At 40.8% G+C, this 19,262-nt stretch overlaps 1 protein-coding gene across 1 annotated transcript in view; it reads left to right on the top strand.

Annotated features, from left to right (window-relative positions):
* Positions 1–7,276: 7,276 nt before the first annotated feature.
* WNT8B (Wnt family member 8B) overlaps positions 7,277–19,262 on the top strand; it is a 31,406-nt gene continuing 19,420 nt past the window's right edge. Inside the window, exon 1 of the mRNA XM_007530271.3 lies at positions 7,277–7,338. Coding sequence (XP_007530333.2) covers positions 7,280–7,338 — 59 coding nt within the window. The 5' untranslated portion in view covers positions 7,277–7,279. The remainder of the gene's footprint in view (positions 7,339–19,262) is intronic.

Here is a 19,262-nt window from a genome sequence, read left to right as displayed (position 1 = left end):
ATGGACCCAAGGGTCATTGTGGGATGCAGAAGGTTGAAGGTCTAGCTTCTGTAATTGCTTCCCCATTGAACATGGGCGTTCACAGGTTGTATCCATACTTCCAGCCTGTCTCTCACTTTCCCTAGTGGGGAAAGGCTCTGGGCAAGCAGAGCTCCAGGACACATTGGTGGGGTTGTAGGTCCAGGGAAGTCTGGTGGGCATCATGCTAGCATCTGGAACCTGGTGGTTGAAAAGAGAGTTAACATACAAAGCCAAACAAATTGTTGACCAATCATGGACCTAAAGGCTGGAATAGTGCAGATGAAGAGTGTGGGAGGGGGCTCCATTTTGTAGATAGCTAGTAGGCATATTTTAGTTATATTCCGAAGGGCCTGTGGCTATACTAGTTTGGTTTTTTTTTCTTTTTTTTCCCCTGAGCTTGAAATCTGATATGCAGGTGGATCCTAATTATTGTCTGGGGAGGTGATGTCATGGCTGGCAGAAGGGCCAGAAAGCTGGATCAGGGAAGAGAGTAGCTTCCAAATATGGGAAAGATGTATAAATACTGTTGACTGTAAACCCCATCAATTTGATGTGATCTGGGGCCCATATTCAGCTTAGGAGCCTGTGTGACCTCTGCATCGCTGTAGATCTGAGCTCATATTCTGTGGTCATCAGTAAGAATGTTCCAAGCTGCCCCAATATCAGGACCCATCTTTCACATAGAGTATATCGTCCAGCCTTGCTTCGGAGGATAGAACAGAATTCTCTACCATTGTTGATCCAAGTTGAGGGCAAGGTCCTATGGGGGCCTACAAAGGGGTCTATTGTGTTGTTCCTGATAGAAATGACCAGTAACAATGGAGAGAGGGATTTATTCGAGGTCTAGGCCCATCATGTCTGTTTGGGAATCTCAGGACTCCCCGAATGGGGCCCCAGCTGAGGAAATATTCATTTATAGCCTCTGTCATGTCATTATTCATTTATCGTCATAATTCAGTCTTTGTCTCCTGTCACCTAGATTTCTACACTGGCCCTCAATTATCTCTGCCTTTAGTCTTATGTAAGTCATCTTTCATCACTGTGGAAAAACAACCCTCTGACGTACCAATTTTATGTCATATACATGCTTAATCCTTTTGATGGTTTTCAACTGAACTCATGATCAAAACCAAATTGCTTAGCATGAGACCCTTCTTCACCTACATCTTCATGTCTCAGATCTTCCTCTGTGTCCATGCCATGCACACTCCAGCCACAATGGAGTTTGTTGTTCTCTTGCTTCACATAATTGTATGCCTTCTATATGGAACCTAAATTTCGCTCTGTCACTGCTGATGAACTTTGTCTTTTCCTTTCCTTCCTCCTTACCTTCCCTTCCTCCTTTCTTTTTCCTTTCTTTTCCTTTCCTTCCCTTCCCTTCCCTTCCCTTCCCTTCCCTTCCCTTCCCTTTCCTTTCTTTCACTTTCCTTTTGAAATATTTTTTAATATTTATTTATTTCCTTTTTGTTGCCCTTGTTTATTTATTGTTATTGTAGTTATTATTATTGTTGATGTATTTGTTGTTGGATAGGACAGAGAGAAATAGAGAGAGGAGGGGAAGACAGAGGGAGGAGAGAAAGGCAACTACAGACCTGCTTCACTGCCTGTGAAGCGACTCCCCTGCAGGTGGGTAGTCCGGGCTCGAATTGAGATCCTTCCCGCCGGTCCTTGTGCTTTGCGCCACGTGCACTTAACCTGCTGTGCTACCGCCCGACTCCCTCCTTTTCCTTTTTATATTCAGTCAAATCTTTGCATATTCTAGGAAGCATTTCTGCCTCTCTCCCCTATTCCAACAGGGGGCCTCTATTTTCTCCCTTAGCACTTTTGAGCACTTATTATTTCTTCCAGGAGATTATAAAAGTAGTGACAGCTGGAAATACACGATGGACCCCTTTGTAGGCCCCCATATGACCTTGCCCTCAATGTGGATCAACAATAGTAGAGAATGTTCCATCCTCTGAAAGAAGGCTGGGTAACATACTCTATCTACCACCTGAGGAAGATGGGTCCTGAAATTGCGGCAGCTTGGAATGTTCCTACTCATGACCACAGAATGTGAGCTCAGATGTACAGGGATGCAGAGATTACATAGGCTTCTAAGCTGAATATGGGCTCCAGATCAAATCAATGGGGTCTACAGTCAATGTTATTTATACACCCTTTCCATATTTGAGAGCTACTATCTTCCTTGATCCAGCTTTCTAGCCCTTTCTCCAGCCATGACAGCATCTCCCCAGACAATAACTTGGGTCCACCTGCATATCAGAAATCAGGCTCAGGAAAAAACTAGTATAGTCATGGGCCCTTTGGAATATAACTAAAATAGGCCTACTAGCTAGCTATCTTCAAAATGGAGACCCCCAAATCTTCATCGGCAATATTCCAGCCTTTAGGTTCATGATTAGTCAACAACTTGTTCTGCTTTATATGTTAACTCTTTTTTCAGCCACCAGGTTCCAGATGCTACCATGATGCCAACCAGACTTTCCTAGGAAGACAACCGCACCAATGTGTCCTGGAGCTCCCCTTCCCCAGAGCCCTGCCCCACTAGGGAAAAAGAGAGACAGGCTAGGAGTATGGATCAACCTGCCAACACCATGTTCAGCAAGGAAGCAATTACAGAAGCCAGACCTTCCACCTTCTGCATCCCACAATGACCCTGGGTCCATACTCCCGGAGGGATAAAGAATAGGGAAGCTAGGAGATGGGTGGTAGTGCAGCGGGTTAAGTGCAGGTGGTGCAAAGCGCAAGGACCAGCATAAGGATCCTGGTTTGAGCCCCCAGCTCCTACCTGCAGGGGAGTCGCTTCAGAAACAATGAAGTAGGTCTGCAGGTGTCTATCTTTCTCTCCCCCTCTCAGTCTTCTCTCCTCTCTCCATGTTTCTCTGTCCTATCTAACAACAATGACATCAATAACAACAACAATAATAACTACAACAATAAAACAACAAGGACAACAAAAGGGAATAAGTAAATAAAATAAAATAAGAATAAGGAAACTATCAGAGGAGGGGATGGGATACAGAGTTCTGGTGGTGGGAATTGTGTGGAGTTATCCTATGGTTTTGTCAGTGTTTTCTTTTTATAATGAAATTATATATATATATTAGTGACAGCCTTTCAGTTACTTGTCCCCTCTCCTGTCCTCCATTCCACTTCCTTCCTCCTGCTCTCTCTTCTTTTGTCACTGGGGTCTCATTTTCTCTGTGCCAACTTATTCAGATAGAGACAGAGATATAGAAACAGAAAGGGAGATACCATAGCACTAAAGCTTTCCCCAGTGTGTTGGAAGGACCCCCAAGCCTGGGCAGAGCAGAACTGGCCAGTGAATGGTGTCTCCTAAACTTATAGTATATGCCCCTGATGTTTTCTGCCATTTTTTGTACATGCACTGTATGATCATTGTATGCTTCCTCTACTGAGCATGCCCAGCAGAAAATGCCCACATATGTATAGATTATTATTCTAACTGTACTTGGTATAAAACATACATAACCACCTCCTCTTCTGTGAAACTTGCTTTGCAGTTTTACCACTTAAGTTATTTCTAAACTAACTAGCTCCTTTTATAAAAAGTTGTTCCTGTGAATCCTTTGACATCAGGTTACAAAGGTATAAATTGTGAACAAATATAAATATTGTGGGCTTCAGGAGATGAGTCAGCGACAAAGTGCAGGGGCTTATATACATGGGGGTGGTACCTGGCAGAACTGAGTGGTGCTCTGGTCTCTCTCACTCTCATGAAAATAAACAAATAGGGGGTCAGGCAGTAGTGAAGCAGGTTTAAAGTGCAAGGACTGCATAAGGATACCAGTTTGAACCTCTGGCTCCCTACCTGCGGGGGAGGGGGGGAGTCAATTCACAATCAGTGAAGCAGGTCTGCAGGTGTCTATCTTTCCCCCTCTGTCTTCTCCTCCTCTCTTGATTTCTGTCATATATGACAGCAATAACAACAACAACAACGATAAACAACAAGGGCAACAAAAGGGGAACAGTGGCCTCCAGGAGCAGTGCAGGCACTGAGCCCCAGCAATGACCTGGAGGCAAAAATAAATAAATAAATAAATATTTAAAATATTCATGTATTATGGAACTCACAACTTTATACTTAATCCATTCTACTTAAGACAGGGAGGTAATTCTGTTCTCCAGTATCAGAGACTAAGACAGCAAAACTTATGTTCAGATAGGAATGGGGAAAAGTTCTCAATTTTCAAGTTGACAAGATAGCTCACTGGATAGGACATCTGCTCTGTCATTTCTTCTTCTTCTAGCGTTTGCCCTTCTTCCGTAGCCAGTCAACAATGCGTTTGGCCCAGGTTTGAGCTTGGCCCCCTGCACTGGAGGGTGGTTGGTGCTGTGGTATCTCTCCTGCCTTCCTTCTGTCTCTATCATTCTATCTAAAAATGTTGGCTTAGCATGGTGAAGCAGCAATGGTAAAAAGAAAAAAGAAATTTCCAAATTTGCTAGTGTGAAAATAACCCCAATATGTACTTAGTAAGGTATATATGTGTGTGTATGTCAATTTAAACTATCTTCCTTTAATTAGAAGAGAGAGAAATAGATCTTTAGGCCCTTAAGAAAGATATATATATGTTATGTTTAAACTTTTCTAGTGAGAACACAGCTAAATTTATACTAAACAATAGTGATATTACATTTTCCCTTTATGGAAAATATTTTGAAGGGGAATGAGGAAACATGGATTAATTTTTTCTACATAAAATTCATCCCCTGGGAGTTCCTTAGTCAAGGAAATGGAAAGAACCCCACTTTTTTATATTTATTTTATTTATTTATTCCCTTTCGTTGCCCTTGTTGTTTTATTGTTGTAGTTATTATTGTTGTTGTCATTGTTGGATAGGACAGAGAGAAACGGAGAAAGGGAGGGGAAGACAGAGAGTAGGAGAGAAAGACAGACACCTGCAGACCTGCTTCACCGCCTGTGAAGCGACTCCCCTGCAGGTGGGGAGCCAGGGTTCGAACCGGGATCCTTATGCCGGTCCTTGTGCTTTGCGCCACCTGCGCTTAGCCCGCTGCACTACAGCCTGACTCCCAAGAACCCCATTTCTATTGTCATCAGGGAAAAAGTCAAGTTTGAAATGCTGAAATTTTGGCTCCTTATTATTCCAGGATTTGACTTGTGGTTTTCTTTTTGCTTTCTGTCTTCACCAGGGCTTCACCACTCCAGGCTGAATTTTTCAGATAAAAAGAGACAGAGCCAGAGAGGGAAAGACACCCCACCTCCTCTAATACAGTGGAGGCTAGGCTCAAACCTAGTCAGTAACTTGGCAAAGCAGCCACACTATCCAAGTGAGCTATTTTGCTGGCTCTGACTCTTGGTTCTGTAATAGACAGTTGTTTCCTTTTCTGGCTGATGAGAGAGAAGGACCTACAAAGGCCTTAAAATTTCAATTATGTGATGATTATGTTCTTGCATTCTAGTATACAATGATGACTAATACTGTATTGGTATAGAAATTTACTAATACAACAAGGGCAACAGAAAGGAATAAATAAATATTTAAAAAAGAAATTTACTAATATTAGCTCTTACATGTTCTCACCACACATACACAAACAGTAACTATAGGATGTGACGGAGGTATGAATCATACTTGTGGCAGTTATGCCACAATACATATGTATTTCAAGCCATCATCTGGTATAACTTAAACACTTATACTTTTGTTTACTCTTCCTCAATAAGGTTGGGGCAAGGGCAGGGGCAGAGAAAAGAGTGAGTGAAGGACCTAGAGCTGTTTGTGTAGGAGTGAAAACTGACTCCTATCAAAATAAGGAATTTCAAACAAGGGATTAATCTTAAAGAGAGCAGGTGGACAACAAAGCTACTAGGTTAAAAAATATTCAGAACAAGATTCCTTCACTGTTTGGCTTGAATAAAGTAGATAATGAATGAATTCATGTCACACTGCTTTATTTTCCAGTTGTTTGACACTGTAGATAGATAAGAGAGGATTCTTGAGTAGGAGGGACTGAGAGAACAGGGCAAAGATCTCCATGTCTGGGGAGCCCTTAGAAAAGGTGATGCAGGTGCTAAAGCAGATGTGGCCATGTGGAAGCCAGGGGAGAGGGATCATTTGAGGACGCCCCGCACTGTGACAGGCAGCCCTCCCTCAAGCATGGGAGAGAAGGGACAACTACTCAGCCATGGATGAGCAAGAGGATTGGGAGGCCTAGTCATTTCAGCCCTCTGAGTCTTAAAAGGATAGAGATTTGGCTGCCTATTTAAGTGTCATCCTTTTTTGAAGCTCAAATTCTACCTGCTTTAGAAAGCCGGTGGAATTATAAGTGACTCTATATCATTTATAGTCAAATTGTAGGAATTTAATCCCTCATTAAACTACATTTTTACGTTGTCTCCTTACTAGATTATAAATGTCCTTAGGGTAGAAATCATGCTTTGTGTTTTGTTTTGCTTTTACAGTTTTAATACCATACCTAGTGGAGGGCTGAGAAGATAACAGGTGCTCAACAAGTTTTCAGTAGAAAAGTTGGTCCGAGAAAACCATAAGGCTCTGTAGATTCCCCAGCTTCTTTCTCACATAGAGAATACGAGAGGGTCAAATCCCTGCATCTTCAGACCAGAGCGCTGACATATAGTCTATTTCCCTCTGAAGGAAACTACCCTGCATGCGAATTAAGTCTCACAAACACTACAAAGGACAACAAGGGGAAAACACGGTCCCCGTCTAAATCCCCATTGGGGCTACCGGAGGACTCTCCTCTGTGTGTCTGCTAGTCAGCGTGCGTGGGTGGGGGAGGCTGTGGTGAGGTGGGATGGCACAGGCCACAGAGAGGAGAGAGACTCCATGCAGTAATTATGTGGAGGGGATTTGCTATGTCTCTTTTCCTACCCCCTCCCTTTTTTCTTTGTCCTCTTTCTCCGTGTTCCTCTCTTTGTCCCGTTTTCCTCGTCCCCTTCTTCTGCATTTGTCTGGGAGGATCCTGGAGTGTTCTTTTGATCAACTCAATCTTTTTCTAGCACTTGAGTTCTGATTGGCTAAAGGACTTAGAGGGTGAAAAAAACTTTAATTAAGTAGATAATCTCTTCTTTGGAAGTTTGGCAGCTCCATTTCACCTCCCCTTAACTCTGTTTGGGATCGCTTACACACCAAGGAAGTTGAGGTTTGAGGAGAATTCCATCCCTCTACCTCTGAGAATACTCCCCCATCTCACCTCTTTGATCTCCAGATTTTCTGATTTTTCTCTATTACTCCAGAGGATTATGTTTCTTATGAAGCCTTCTGTGTGCATCCTTCTTTTCACCTGTGTCTTCCAACTCAGCCACACCTGGTAAGTAACCTCTATCACCTGAAACTGGGACTGGACAAATACATGCTATATATTGGAGAGAACTTATTCTTATTTTCAATCTTTGACTCTCTCCTAGGAATGATTCTATGGAGTGCTCCTCTTCCTAAATGTATGGTTGATTTCAGTGAATTTTTAGGACCCCTATGAATAGATTAAGAGATGGGGGCTCCTATTTTTACAGATTGCTGTGACTCAAATATTCTAAGTGGATTTGGGAGAAATGGATAGTAAAGTGGCTTTGGAGGAATGGATAGTAACTCTTTTAAACCAACTCCTGATGCCAGCATTGTGAGGAGGAAGGTGGTTCAAAGCAAGTTCTGTGTTTTGAATCTGATCTTTGAGATGAAGATCGGAGACAAAACTCAAAAGGATCTTATTTTGTACTTTCTGACTAAACTTTTAAAATTTTCTGAATATTCTAGGTAACTGCTCACATTACTTTGTAGAGTTTAAAATTTTACTCAAGTTACTGTGTTGGCATTGTGTTAACTATTTCTGAATCGAGATTTTTGAACTCTAAACTTCTCTCCAAATGTATGTAATAATTTACAACTCTTTCTGAAGAGTTCATAAAATGAGACAATGTGTGTGAAAGTGCATTGTAAATTATAAACGACTGTCCAAATGATAGATGATACTGTCATTTTTCATTTAGCTATTCGAAACCACATTGTTACAGCTCAATATATGAAAAGGTTAATAACTAAGTCCATAATGACATACAGAAGGAAGACCTGGGAAATGTGTGTTGCTATGGTGCTTAGGGTTTCTTCCCAATTAAGATGGAAGCTCAATCTCTCTGCCAGTTCTCATTTTAACCATCTATCTTACCAAAATATGAACCCAATTATTGTGTAAGCTGTTGAGGAAACAAGAGCAAAAATTTATTTGCTGAAATCAGCTTCCTGTGCTAATTAAGGGTGTGTGCTCATAAAAGTGTATAACCATCTTTATTAGAGAGTTGATAAAGAGGGTGCCAAATTAACGCAGCTGTTTGCAAGTGAACCAACCATTTGTAACATTTCTGATTATAAATTGAACCATCAAGTAATTGGTCAGTTTTAATCGGCACTTTAGTAGTTGATGTTCAAAAAATATCTCTTCTCTCCTGTCACGAGAATAAAAAGACAAAAGGGAGAGGAGACTATTTCAGAGCGTTTCTACTGAGGTTCACGGTATTCTTCAGCTGATTCAGTATCAGCAAAAGAGAAACACGAGATTCCTTTCTCCAGTCACCAGGGCAGTCTGAAGAATTGTTCTATAAAAAATACCTTTACTGTGTGTCCCTTCCCTGCTGGAGGGGGTCATGGTCACTTCATTCTGATACTGACACAGCCACACTGAAAGGTGGCTGGGTTGCTTGTCTGTCCAAATTCAAGTGTCTGGGTTCAAAAAGAAAAAGAAAAAAAGAGATGTGAAAGAAAGTTCTAATTTAAAAAACAGGGTTTAAGAACCCCTTCTTGCCTTGCCTGACTTCAAGGAGAAAATGTACAAATCTGTCTAGTGCAATTAGATTTTAATTGCTTTGTTCATATAAACCCTAATTTGAATTCAACATTTGTACTTGGTCAAGAGTCTGGTTTTTGGTAGCATCTGAAAAGCACAGTTTTCAAATATAACATTAAAATCTTGCTTATTCTTATAATGAAGCCATCCAGGCTTTGTATAAGGTCATTTTCCCCTTTGTGCCATGCAGAGAAAGTTGACTAACCACAGCCTTTCAGATGTTTCTAATACTTCATTATCAACCTTTTATGTAAGGATCTCAAAAGCATTTAACAAACAGAGAACCACAATTTCTGCCTGGCTGTTGAACTGTAGGCCTGCCTGAAATTATTGTCCAAAGAGAGTCCATCAACAGAATTCTTGGACTTGAAAAGAAAGGAATACAGCTATCCACCTGGATGGGTCTCACTAGGTTTCTTGGTATAAGGAAATTGGGTATAGGGGAGCATTCTTGAATATTCTACTCATTGCAACACTTCTGAGAAGAATTACTCTACAGTTACTCAAAAAAAATTTTTTTTTCCTTTGAGTCTTTTCTTATTCCTAATGGCTCCCAAGAAAGGAAATGGAAATTTATGAGACAGCCAAGCAGTTTGTGATGGCTTCAGTAATGATAATCGTGCTAAGAGATGAACTGATTTGACTTTTCACTTTCAGTGAATTTACTCGCCTGGAATAAATGAGTATAGAACATATTTTTCTTTAACTGATGACTTCATTGTAGTCTAAATGGTGTCTCATAATAATATTAGGTCTTGCCCACTTCTGTCCATTTCTCTCTCACACTCACTCTTGCTCTCTCTTCAATTCAAGCATCAAATCAGAAAGATGTTCTGGGACACAGAGGCTGACTATGGCTCTACACTCACTCTTTAACAAAGATGACTGCCTCAACTTCTTTCCAAAGAATTCAGACAGGGTTAGTGCCTTTTCTGGAACAAAGCAAAACTTTTTCTGCAATTCTAGGTTTGAAGGCAGTTTTTGAAATACATCATTCTTTGGTCATTCTGTTTTAGAGTAACATTTCAATGGCCCTTGAAATTGATATGCAGAAACCAGGGTTAGCAAAGTGTTCAATATTGTTTGGGATGGGGTGTCTTTGGATCCACATTCTCACCAAGCATCATCCATAGTTAATATGACTATTGTCTGTACTATTATTTTTAAATGTACATTATGAATAAAACACACAGTCACTTCAAAATATTGCATTTATGGTCACTTGTCATCATAATAAGTTTTTTTTTCCCACTGACATATACAAAATAAAAAGGCAACTGTAATCAAGTGAGGACCCACTAAGATTTTTCACATTAAATAGGGCTTCTCATCTTTGTAGAGACTGAGAAATTTCAGTCACTAGGGAATCTGCTTTGGAATCTTGAAAATAATATGCTAATAGCTTTTCCCTGATCAACTAAAGAAGGTTCTAGTCCACTAAAGTTATCATGAGTTTCCTAGAGCAACTCTGAGGAAGATTAGATTAGTAGCTACACTGTAGAAGGCCATATGTAGGTCTTGAGACATAATCATAGACCTTGAATCCTTAGTTTTGTCATGGACTTCCTCAATAAATTGAGTCCTCTGTTTCCCCTCTCAGTGCCTCAATTTCTTCTATCATGAATAATAACATTAAATGATAATGATAATTTGTAAATGTCATGAAAACCTGGGAAGAGATACATAATTGCAGTGTTTCTTACAAAACTAGTTTGTGTAAGAGAGGAGGAGGAATTTCCAAGGTGCAGAGAGAGGGAGAGAGATAGTATAAGATGAGAGGGAGTGGGAGAGGGAGAAGAAGAGAGATATACTTTTGGTGATACTATATAGTGATAAATGGGATATAAAAAAGGACCAAAAGGGGATTCACACACTCCCTCTTGCATGAAAAGAGGTTACTTTTTTTTTCTTTTTCCCATTGGGGACCATTGGTTTACTACTGCTTTACACTGGGTAGTGTGCTGTGTTCTCTTGGGAATATTAATAAAACCATCTTTTCCTGGGCTCCACTGATTCATTTCTATGTCCATCAGAAAGGCAGAGGAGAATTCATAGAGTTGAGAGAGAGAGAGAGAGAGGGCAATACAATTTTTTTCTCAGAATAAACCCTTAGAAGACAGATTTTTCTTAGTAGGGAAAAGATTAGGCTGTGTTAGTTGTGGGGAAACTGAGCTTGAACCACATAAATAATATTCCCCAATGCCTCACGTTTGAAATATACCTACCCTCCTAGGGTCTCTTGAAAGAAACTACCGTTTTGGACAGACTCTCCAGTCTCATTATGAGCCAAACTTTTACGATTCATTTTTCTCCGTCTTTCTTGTGGGCTCTTGGTATTGATCTTATCATTTTTCTGCATGCTTTTTTGGGTCATAAGGGGATCATTTAAATTGCCATTACCTAGCCAGTTGAAATTCACTTTTAACAACAGGTTACTTTCTCAATTTAAGCATCATCTCGTACCAGTACATTACTGAGTTATATGTTCCAGTAGGCTCTATGAAATCCAAAGTGTAAAATGTAAGAATGTGAACTTTATACAGTCTGAATATAGAGAGTTCAGTCTGTCTATGTAATCCCATAGATGAAATTCTTATGTTTTCCAGGTCAAACTTAAAATATCCTACATTATGATATCTTGAATTCAAAAGTGTAATTCTCTTTTGTAGCCATATTCTTAGTAGCCATATTTATTTTTAAAATTTTTATATATTTATTTTTGTTCTTTTGTTGCCCTTTTTTAAAAATTATTTATTTATTCATTAGAAAGATAGGAAGAGAGAGAAAGAACCAGGCATCACTCTGGTATATGTGCTGCCAGGGATTGAACACAGGACCTCATGGTTGAGAATCCAATGCTTTATCCACTGGGCCACCTCCTGGACCACCTTGTTATTTTTTTTATTGTAGTTATTGTTGTTGTTATTGATGTCATCATTATTAGATAGGACGGAGAGAAATGGAGAGAGGAGGAGAAGGCAGAGAGAGGAAGAGAGAGAGAGACACCTGCAGACCTGCTTCACTGCCTGTGAAACGACTCCCCTGCAGGTGGGGAGCCTGGGGCTCAAACCGGGATCCTTCTGCTAGTCCTTGTGCTTTGAGCCACGTGCTCTTAACCCTCTGCACTACCTCCACTACCAGTAGCCATACTTTATTGTCATATTCCTTCACTCAGGTACCATGGGTTCACTATATTAGACTTTGAAAGCATCATTTTTTAGGAGTGCTCATATTATCATAAAGATAGAACAGCATACATTACAAAGCCACACAACCCAGCTTCAAAACTTGCCAACTCTTGGCTAACATTTCATCATTTATACTTTCTGTAGCATTTTTCAACTTTTTCCCCCGCTCCATTTTTGTTTTTTATAGGAATTAAGAGTGGAAGGTAAATAAGAAAAAGGGGGGCAGGCGCTAGTTCAGCGGGTTAAGCGCACGTGGCACAAAGTGCAAGGACCGGTGTAGGGATCTGTGTTCCAGCCACTGGCTCCCCATCTGCAGGGGGTCGCTTCACAAGTGGTGAGGCAGGTCTGCAGGTGTCTATCTTTCTCTCCTCTCTGTTTTTCCTTCTCTCTCTCGACTTCTCTCTGTCCTATCCAACAACAATGACAGCAATAACAACAACGATAGGCAACAAAAGGAAAAAATTATCTACAGGAGCAGTGGATTTGTAGTGTAGGCACTGAGCCCCAGCAATAACCCTGGAGGCAATAACTAAATAAATAAATAATAAAATAAAAGAGAGAGAAAGAGAGACCAGGCAGTGGTGCACCTGGTTAAGCACTTATATTACAATGTTCAAGGACCTAGGTTCAAGCCTCTGGTCCCTACCTGGAGGGGGAAAGCTTCACGAGTGGTGAAGCAGAGCTGCAGGTAACTCTAGAGGTCTCTCTCCCTATCTTCCCTCCCCTCTCAATTTCTCTGTCTCTATCCAATAATAAAATAAATAAAAATATTAAACAAGGAAAATATACTTTAGAAAGACAGGAGGTGGGAAAAATATCTGTAGGTCTGTTTCATTGTTTGTGAAGTGTCCCCCCTGCAGATGCAGAGTGAGAGCTCCAGTCTTGGGTTCTACATGGCAATGTGTGTGTTTAAGCAGGTACACCACCACCTGACCCCTTCAACTTTTTTTCTTTGTCTATATCTCCAACATACTATCAAAATAGAAAGAAGAGAGATATAAAAAGGACACTCCTCAACAAGGGCAACAAAAGGGAATAAATAAATAAATAAATAAATAAATATTTTTTTAAAAGGACACTCTTATCTGTAAGATTTAGAGTCTGGTTAAGTAGAATGAATCTCCGGGAACATCATACAGGTAAGACTCCTCCTTATAAAAAAGAAAATATGAATTAGTGAAAAGGAGAAGACTCATCCAAATACCTTTCCGGGTTTATTTCTATTTTGAATTGTGGCTGGTTAATAAAGGCAATAGGAATTGATAAGTGGATCAGACTGACAGAACATTTTTATCATCATTTTGGCTTTATAGTTCCATTAAGTAGTGAAAATAGCACTAAAGTGCCACAAAACCTACCAATTTTCCTACCTTGAAGGGTCCACCTAGTTGTTTAGTAGGATTACTCTTACAGTTACCATGTGCACCTAAATTCTTTATTAAAAAACAAAACAAACAAAGAAGACAACAACTGATGTTGTGCCCATCAGCACAACTGAGAGCTTGAGTGTTCTCTAAAGTCTACACTACTGGGACCAAGGTAACAAAATCGAAAAACAAAATTCTCTGCCTCCATAATGATCCTGGAAGAGGTCCTGCAGTCTCGGGCTTTCTGGGAACAGTGGTTTGGGCTGTTCCTTAGCAGCTTTCACCATGGAACAGAGAATGAGTACAGCTTATTCCCAGTTAGTCCTCATTTAAATGCTAAGTGCTGAAGTGCTTTTTTTGTAGCTCAGCGTTTCTCAGCAGTTTGCTACAATACATAAAGAAGGAAGGAAACGAGGACAAGGAAAGACTGCCTATTGCTCTATAAAATATCCTGGAATACAAATTACATTTCAGTGTCAGGGAAAATTTGTGATTTTCTTGAGAAGGACTCTGCCTGACATGATTTTTTGTAGTGATCTACAGCACACAGCTGTCCCATAGTCTTTTCCAGTAATTAGCTGGCAGGAGCTGGATTCATGATTTTGAATATAAATTTTACCATTAGGGCTGCCACTAAAACTGACACACTTAACATTTTTTTAGTCAGTTGGTTTATGATACTATTTTTTTTTTAATGTTTTAGGTCGCTGAGTTTTAATATAGTAAAAGGTTTTATTATTGAAAATTCATACTTATAAAAACCATTTTGAAAATGTTTTCTTGGACTGGATTGCCTTTCAAGAAAATGAAATGGAATTCAAGTCAATGAAAATGATAAAAAGATCTGACTTAAATTTGGGCTTTCTTAATTTTTTCTTTTAGATTCATTTCAGAAAAACCTGCACTTGGCCCCAATCTTCTTTCTTTCTCTCTGTCCTTTAGCTGCCATATGCCTCCCATGAGCCACCTGTAGCTGCTTTCATTCCATGACTCTTCATTCCCTGTAATCTGGCTTCTGCTCCATTGTTCGCTCTACTAAAATTAATCTCTCCGCTGATTTCACCTCTGTGACCTCTTCACAAATTTTTAAAAGGAAATTTGTCTGTGAAATCTATTTCTCTCCCCTTTGAGACTAGATATCTTATGCCTTCTACTTCCTAACCCTAATCCCTTCCCTTTCCTAAATAGTAAAAAGCATAATTTTATTTATTTGTTTATTTATTTATTTATTTATTGTTGTTGTTATTATTTTGGACCATGGCACTGCTTGGTTCTGGATACTGGTGATGCTGGGGATTGAACCTAGGACCTCTGGAGTTTTAGGCATATAAGTCTTGTGCTTTAACACTAAGCTGTTTTCCCCGGCCCTAATTACTTATGCTTCATAGTGTGTAAGAAATAGTTATGGACGGAGGTAGATGGCATAGTGGTTATACAAAGAAATAGTTATGGCTCTTTCTGGTTCCAGCTGCTCCTCTTTAGAAGCATGCCCCTCCCCTCAGGGGCAAGGTGTATGGCTTATACTTTCTGTGTTGGTTTCTGTCCTCTCTCTTTTAAAGCATGTGTTCAGAGAAGATGGGGGGTGGGAGAGAGAGCAGCAGGAATGTCTGCCCTGTCTAGCTGAATGTTGTTGGAGGTATTAAACTTAACATATTTGGGGCTTCTTGGGGGTCACAGTTACACGCCTGCATACTCCCCTTGCTTCTTGTTGGGTATACTTGTGTGTTAATGTGCTTTTTGTTTGTTTTGCTCTGATTACAGAAAAACAAGAACTAGTTATACTGCTTACCTTTGAAAAATGCTTGTATTTTGGGAGTTGGGCAGTAGTGCAGTGGGTTAAGCGCATGTGGCACAAAGCGCAAGGACCGGCATAAGGAACCCAGTTTGAGCCCCCGGCTCCTCACCTGCAGGGGAGTTGCTTCACAAGCGGTCTGCAGGTGTCTTTCTCTCCCCCCTCTGCCTTCCCCTCCTCTCTCCGTTTCTCTCTGTCCTATCCAACGACGACAACAATAAAAAATAACAAGGGCAACAAAAGGGAATAAATACATAAAAATTAAAAAAAGAAAAGTGCTTATATTTTAACTCTATCTGTATGGTGACTTGTCTCTAGTTGAAATATTCTTAGGTATTATTGGAGGTGGAGGGATGGTCTTTCACAGGGACTTGTACCTCTGCCTTCCATGTTGGGGTGTGTGTGTGTGTGTGTGTGTGTGTGTGTGTCTGTGTTGTGGCTCAGGTATTATAAAGGAAAGAGTAAAAGAAATGTTTAGAAAAATCTGTCTTGGGCTCTCTTGGCTCAAGGCACCTTGTGAGTTGTGTGATGTGAATGCTGTCAGACATTCATTATGAGACAGACTTGCCTCCCTGGTGTACTCAGGAAGCTCCCTTTAGCCTTTGTGCCCCTTGTCCGTGTGTTCTCAAAAGTGCCAGGAGGGCAGCAGATACCTGCAGTATAGTCATTCACTACCAGTTCCCTTTCCCCAGGTAACCACCTCAAATTACAGTAACCAGGTGGCTTTTCTTGAAGTAGGATAACTAGAGCTTCGTGACCTGGAAGTATTTCATGAACAGAAAGATGAAAGGGTAGGGAGAGGTAAAGATGTTATTAAAAGAATTTTGGGGACTGCAGTTGGTGTACTGCACTAAAGTAAAAGACTCAGGTGGAGGGAGGGTTCAGGCCCTGGAACATGATGGCAGAGGACCTAGTGGGGGTTGTATTGTTATGTGGAAAACTGGGAAATGTTATGCATGTACAAACTATTGTATTTACTGTCAACTGTAAAACATTAATGCCCCAATAAAGAAACTAAAAAAAATAAAAATTAAAAAAAGAATTTTGGGGGAAAGTGGAAAGAGACAGCATAAGAGAAGGGAGTAGAGAGTAAAAATCCTGAGTATTGTGAAGAAAATGTCAAATTCTGGAGACTGACATTCAGAACATTTGCTTTTTAAAGGTATATGTAGGGAGGGGAATCCTAACTTAAGCTCTATCAACCACTGGGATTCAGATGTATCTGGCTGTGAGTCTGGCCTGCATGGAGCCTGCTGCCAAGACAGTTCCATCATGGGAAGGGACTGAAGGGAGAGGGAGACCCACAATCAAACTTGGCTGCCTTGTCACAAGGTTCAACTCACATAAAGGGTGATGTGAGTCTGAGGTTTGCATGGTGCTGGGCACTCCTGGTCCAATGACCCTGTGTGCCACAACAGACTTACCACATGAGCCAGGTAAGTGTTTTCACAGGGCTGCTTAGCTGCTAACTGTACATGGGGTGTTCTGCAACTCTCCTCATTGGCCATGCTGGTTTGGAGAATGACCCCCAAATTGGGATGGGCCATGGAAACTAGATAATGATTTAGACTTCTTATCCACAATTGGATATAGCAAAAAGAGAATGGAACTTGGCAAGTTTTCTGTAAACTCTCTATTGAGGTAAAGCAATGCATTTTCCCCCAAATGGTACCAAGTAAAGAGAAGTTTCGAAAATTAGGGTGTAGAGGATGGGAGTGTAACTCATTGGCAGAGTGCATAGGTCACATGGATGAGGCTCTGGGTTTGATTCCCTGAAGACGGAGAAGAAAAAAAAAAAGAAAGGTAGGAAGGAAGAAAGAAATAGAAAGAGAATAAAAGACAAAGACAGAGGAAGTTAGTAAAGAAAGAGAGACTGAGAGGGGGGAGGAGGGGAGGGAGGGAAGGAAGGAAGGAAGGAAGGAAGAAAGGGAGGGAGGAAGGAAGGAAGGAAGGAAGGAAGGAAGGAAGGAAGGAAGGAAGGAAGGAAAGAAGGAAGCATATAGATCTTGGACAATAAATGTTAGGTAAGAAAAGACAGACAAAAGAAACTTGGAGACATTCCAAGAGCTGAGAGAGAAGCTGTGGCATTTGTATTTGCATTGATCCAAAGTCCCTCCCCTTCTGTCCCAGCTCCCTGGGAAAATTTTTCACTGGTGATCAGACTGACCAATTTGGGAGGCAGTAGAGCCCATGAGAAAAGGCACATGATGCCAGCAGCTGTGAGTGCTTGAGGAGCTATAGTACCTTAAGTCAAAGACCTTTGAATCGTGATTAGATTATGACTAGATTCTAGCCTGAAATGCTACAAGGTGAGATGGTCCCTAGAGCAGAGAGCAAAGGGGAGATGATAGAAATCCATCAGGCACTGTTTTAGCAATTACTGAAAGCCTCAAAACTACCAGTGCATCTGCATCTGTGGCTGGTGTTTAACAATAGTTGAAAAGATATAAGCAGAGAATACTGAACCACAAAAGACCAGAGCATAGGACAACCTCAGCAAGTCATGCCCTTGCCCTCCCCCCACCCCTTATGAGGGGAAGGAGCTAACTTCTTTGTTAAGAAAGAAGAGGAAAATTTCTAAATTGGTAGAACGTATGTGTGTGTGATTGGGGGTGGGGGTGGGGAAGGGAGGTCAGGATTCCAGGCACTGCCTTTGCCCCAAGAATAGAAGGCACCACAAGGAAGATGGAGCCAAAGGCTTTGAAAGGAGAAACCTCCCCTTGTCATGTTGTGCAATATTACAAAATAAACCTTTTGCCCTTCACACACAAGACTGAAGTGTATAGTTTATATTTCTCTGCGGCATCAGATAAACAGACATTTCCGGTCTATTTCAATGTCAAGAATGAGACATCAGCTAAAAAAGAGGGCAAACAATCTACAAATGTTGCTATTAGAGGAACTGGCCAAAGACTGTGAAGACAAGAACAAAAGGCCACAACCTGGCAGGAAGCAGGCAACAGCAGAAGCCTCTTAGAGTAAAAAACATTACTGTGACAGTTCAGCATGAAGGACAGAAGGATTAGACTGCTCTTCCAAAAAGAAAGAGAAAGGAGAGAAAGATGAAATGGCATTAGGAAGGAGTTTGGGGGCTTGGCAGTATCACACCTGGTTGAGCAACATATTACAATGCGCAAGGACCCAGGTTCAAGCCCCCCCCCCCAGCCCCCACCTGCAGGAAGAAAGCTTTGCAAGTGGTTAAGCAGGGATTCAGGTGACTCTTTTTCTCCCCCCTTACCTCTCAATTTTCTTTCTGTCTCTATCAAATAATAATAATAAATAATAATAAAAGCACCGATAAGAATTACCATTTTGAGGAGTTGGGTGGTATATAGCACAGTGGGTTAAGCACACGAGGTGCAAAGCACAAGGACTGGCATAAGGATTCTGGTTCAAGCCCCCAGCTCCCCACCTGCAGGGGAGTCACTTCACAAGTGGTGAAGCAGGTCTGCAGGTGTCTTTCTCTCCCCCCTCTTTCCCTCCTCTCTCCATTTCTCTCTGTCCTATCCAACAATAACGACATCAATAACAATGACAACATCAATAACTACAACAATAAAAAACAAGGGCAACAAAAGGGATTAATAAATAAATATTTTTAAAAGTCTTTTTTTAAAAAAAAAAGAATTACTATTTTGGGGCCAGGCTGTGGTGCACCTGGTTAAGCTCACACATTATAGTGTGCAGGGATCCCAGTTCAAGCCCCTGGTCCCCACATGCAGAGGGAAAGCTTCATGAGTGGTGAAGCAGAGTTGCAGGTGTCTCTCTGTCTCTTTCACTCTCTATTTCCTCTTCTCCTTTCAATTTCTCTGTCAATAATAAGAAAAAAATAATTACAATTTAAAAAGAGATATAGAGAAGTTTTCAGGGAAAAGTGTAGACCAAATGAGTTCAAGAGTTACTTCAGGAATGATGGCAGGACTGTGAGATGTCTATGAATGTAAAATAATAGCTATGGAATGACAGAATTCCATGAGTTAAGTAAGGTAGCTGGCATGTTTCCTAGAAGACAGATGACCTGAGACAAAGACGAAGAATCCTTGGAGGTAT

This window comes from Erinaceus europaeus, chromosome 14 (assembly GCF_950295315.1).
Source record: "Erinaceus europaeus chromosome 14, mEriEur2.1, whole genome shotgun sequence".
Taxonomy (NCBI): Eukaryota; Metazoa; Chordata; class Mammalia; order Eulipotyphla; family Erinaceidae; genus Erinaceus; species Erinaceus europaeus.
This window is presented reverse-complemented; position numbering and strand designations above follow the sequence as displayed.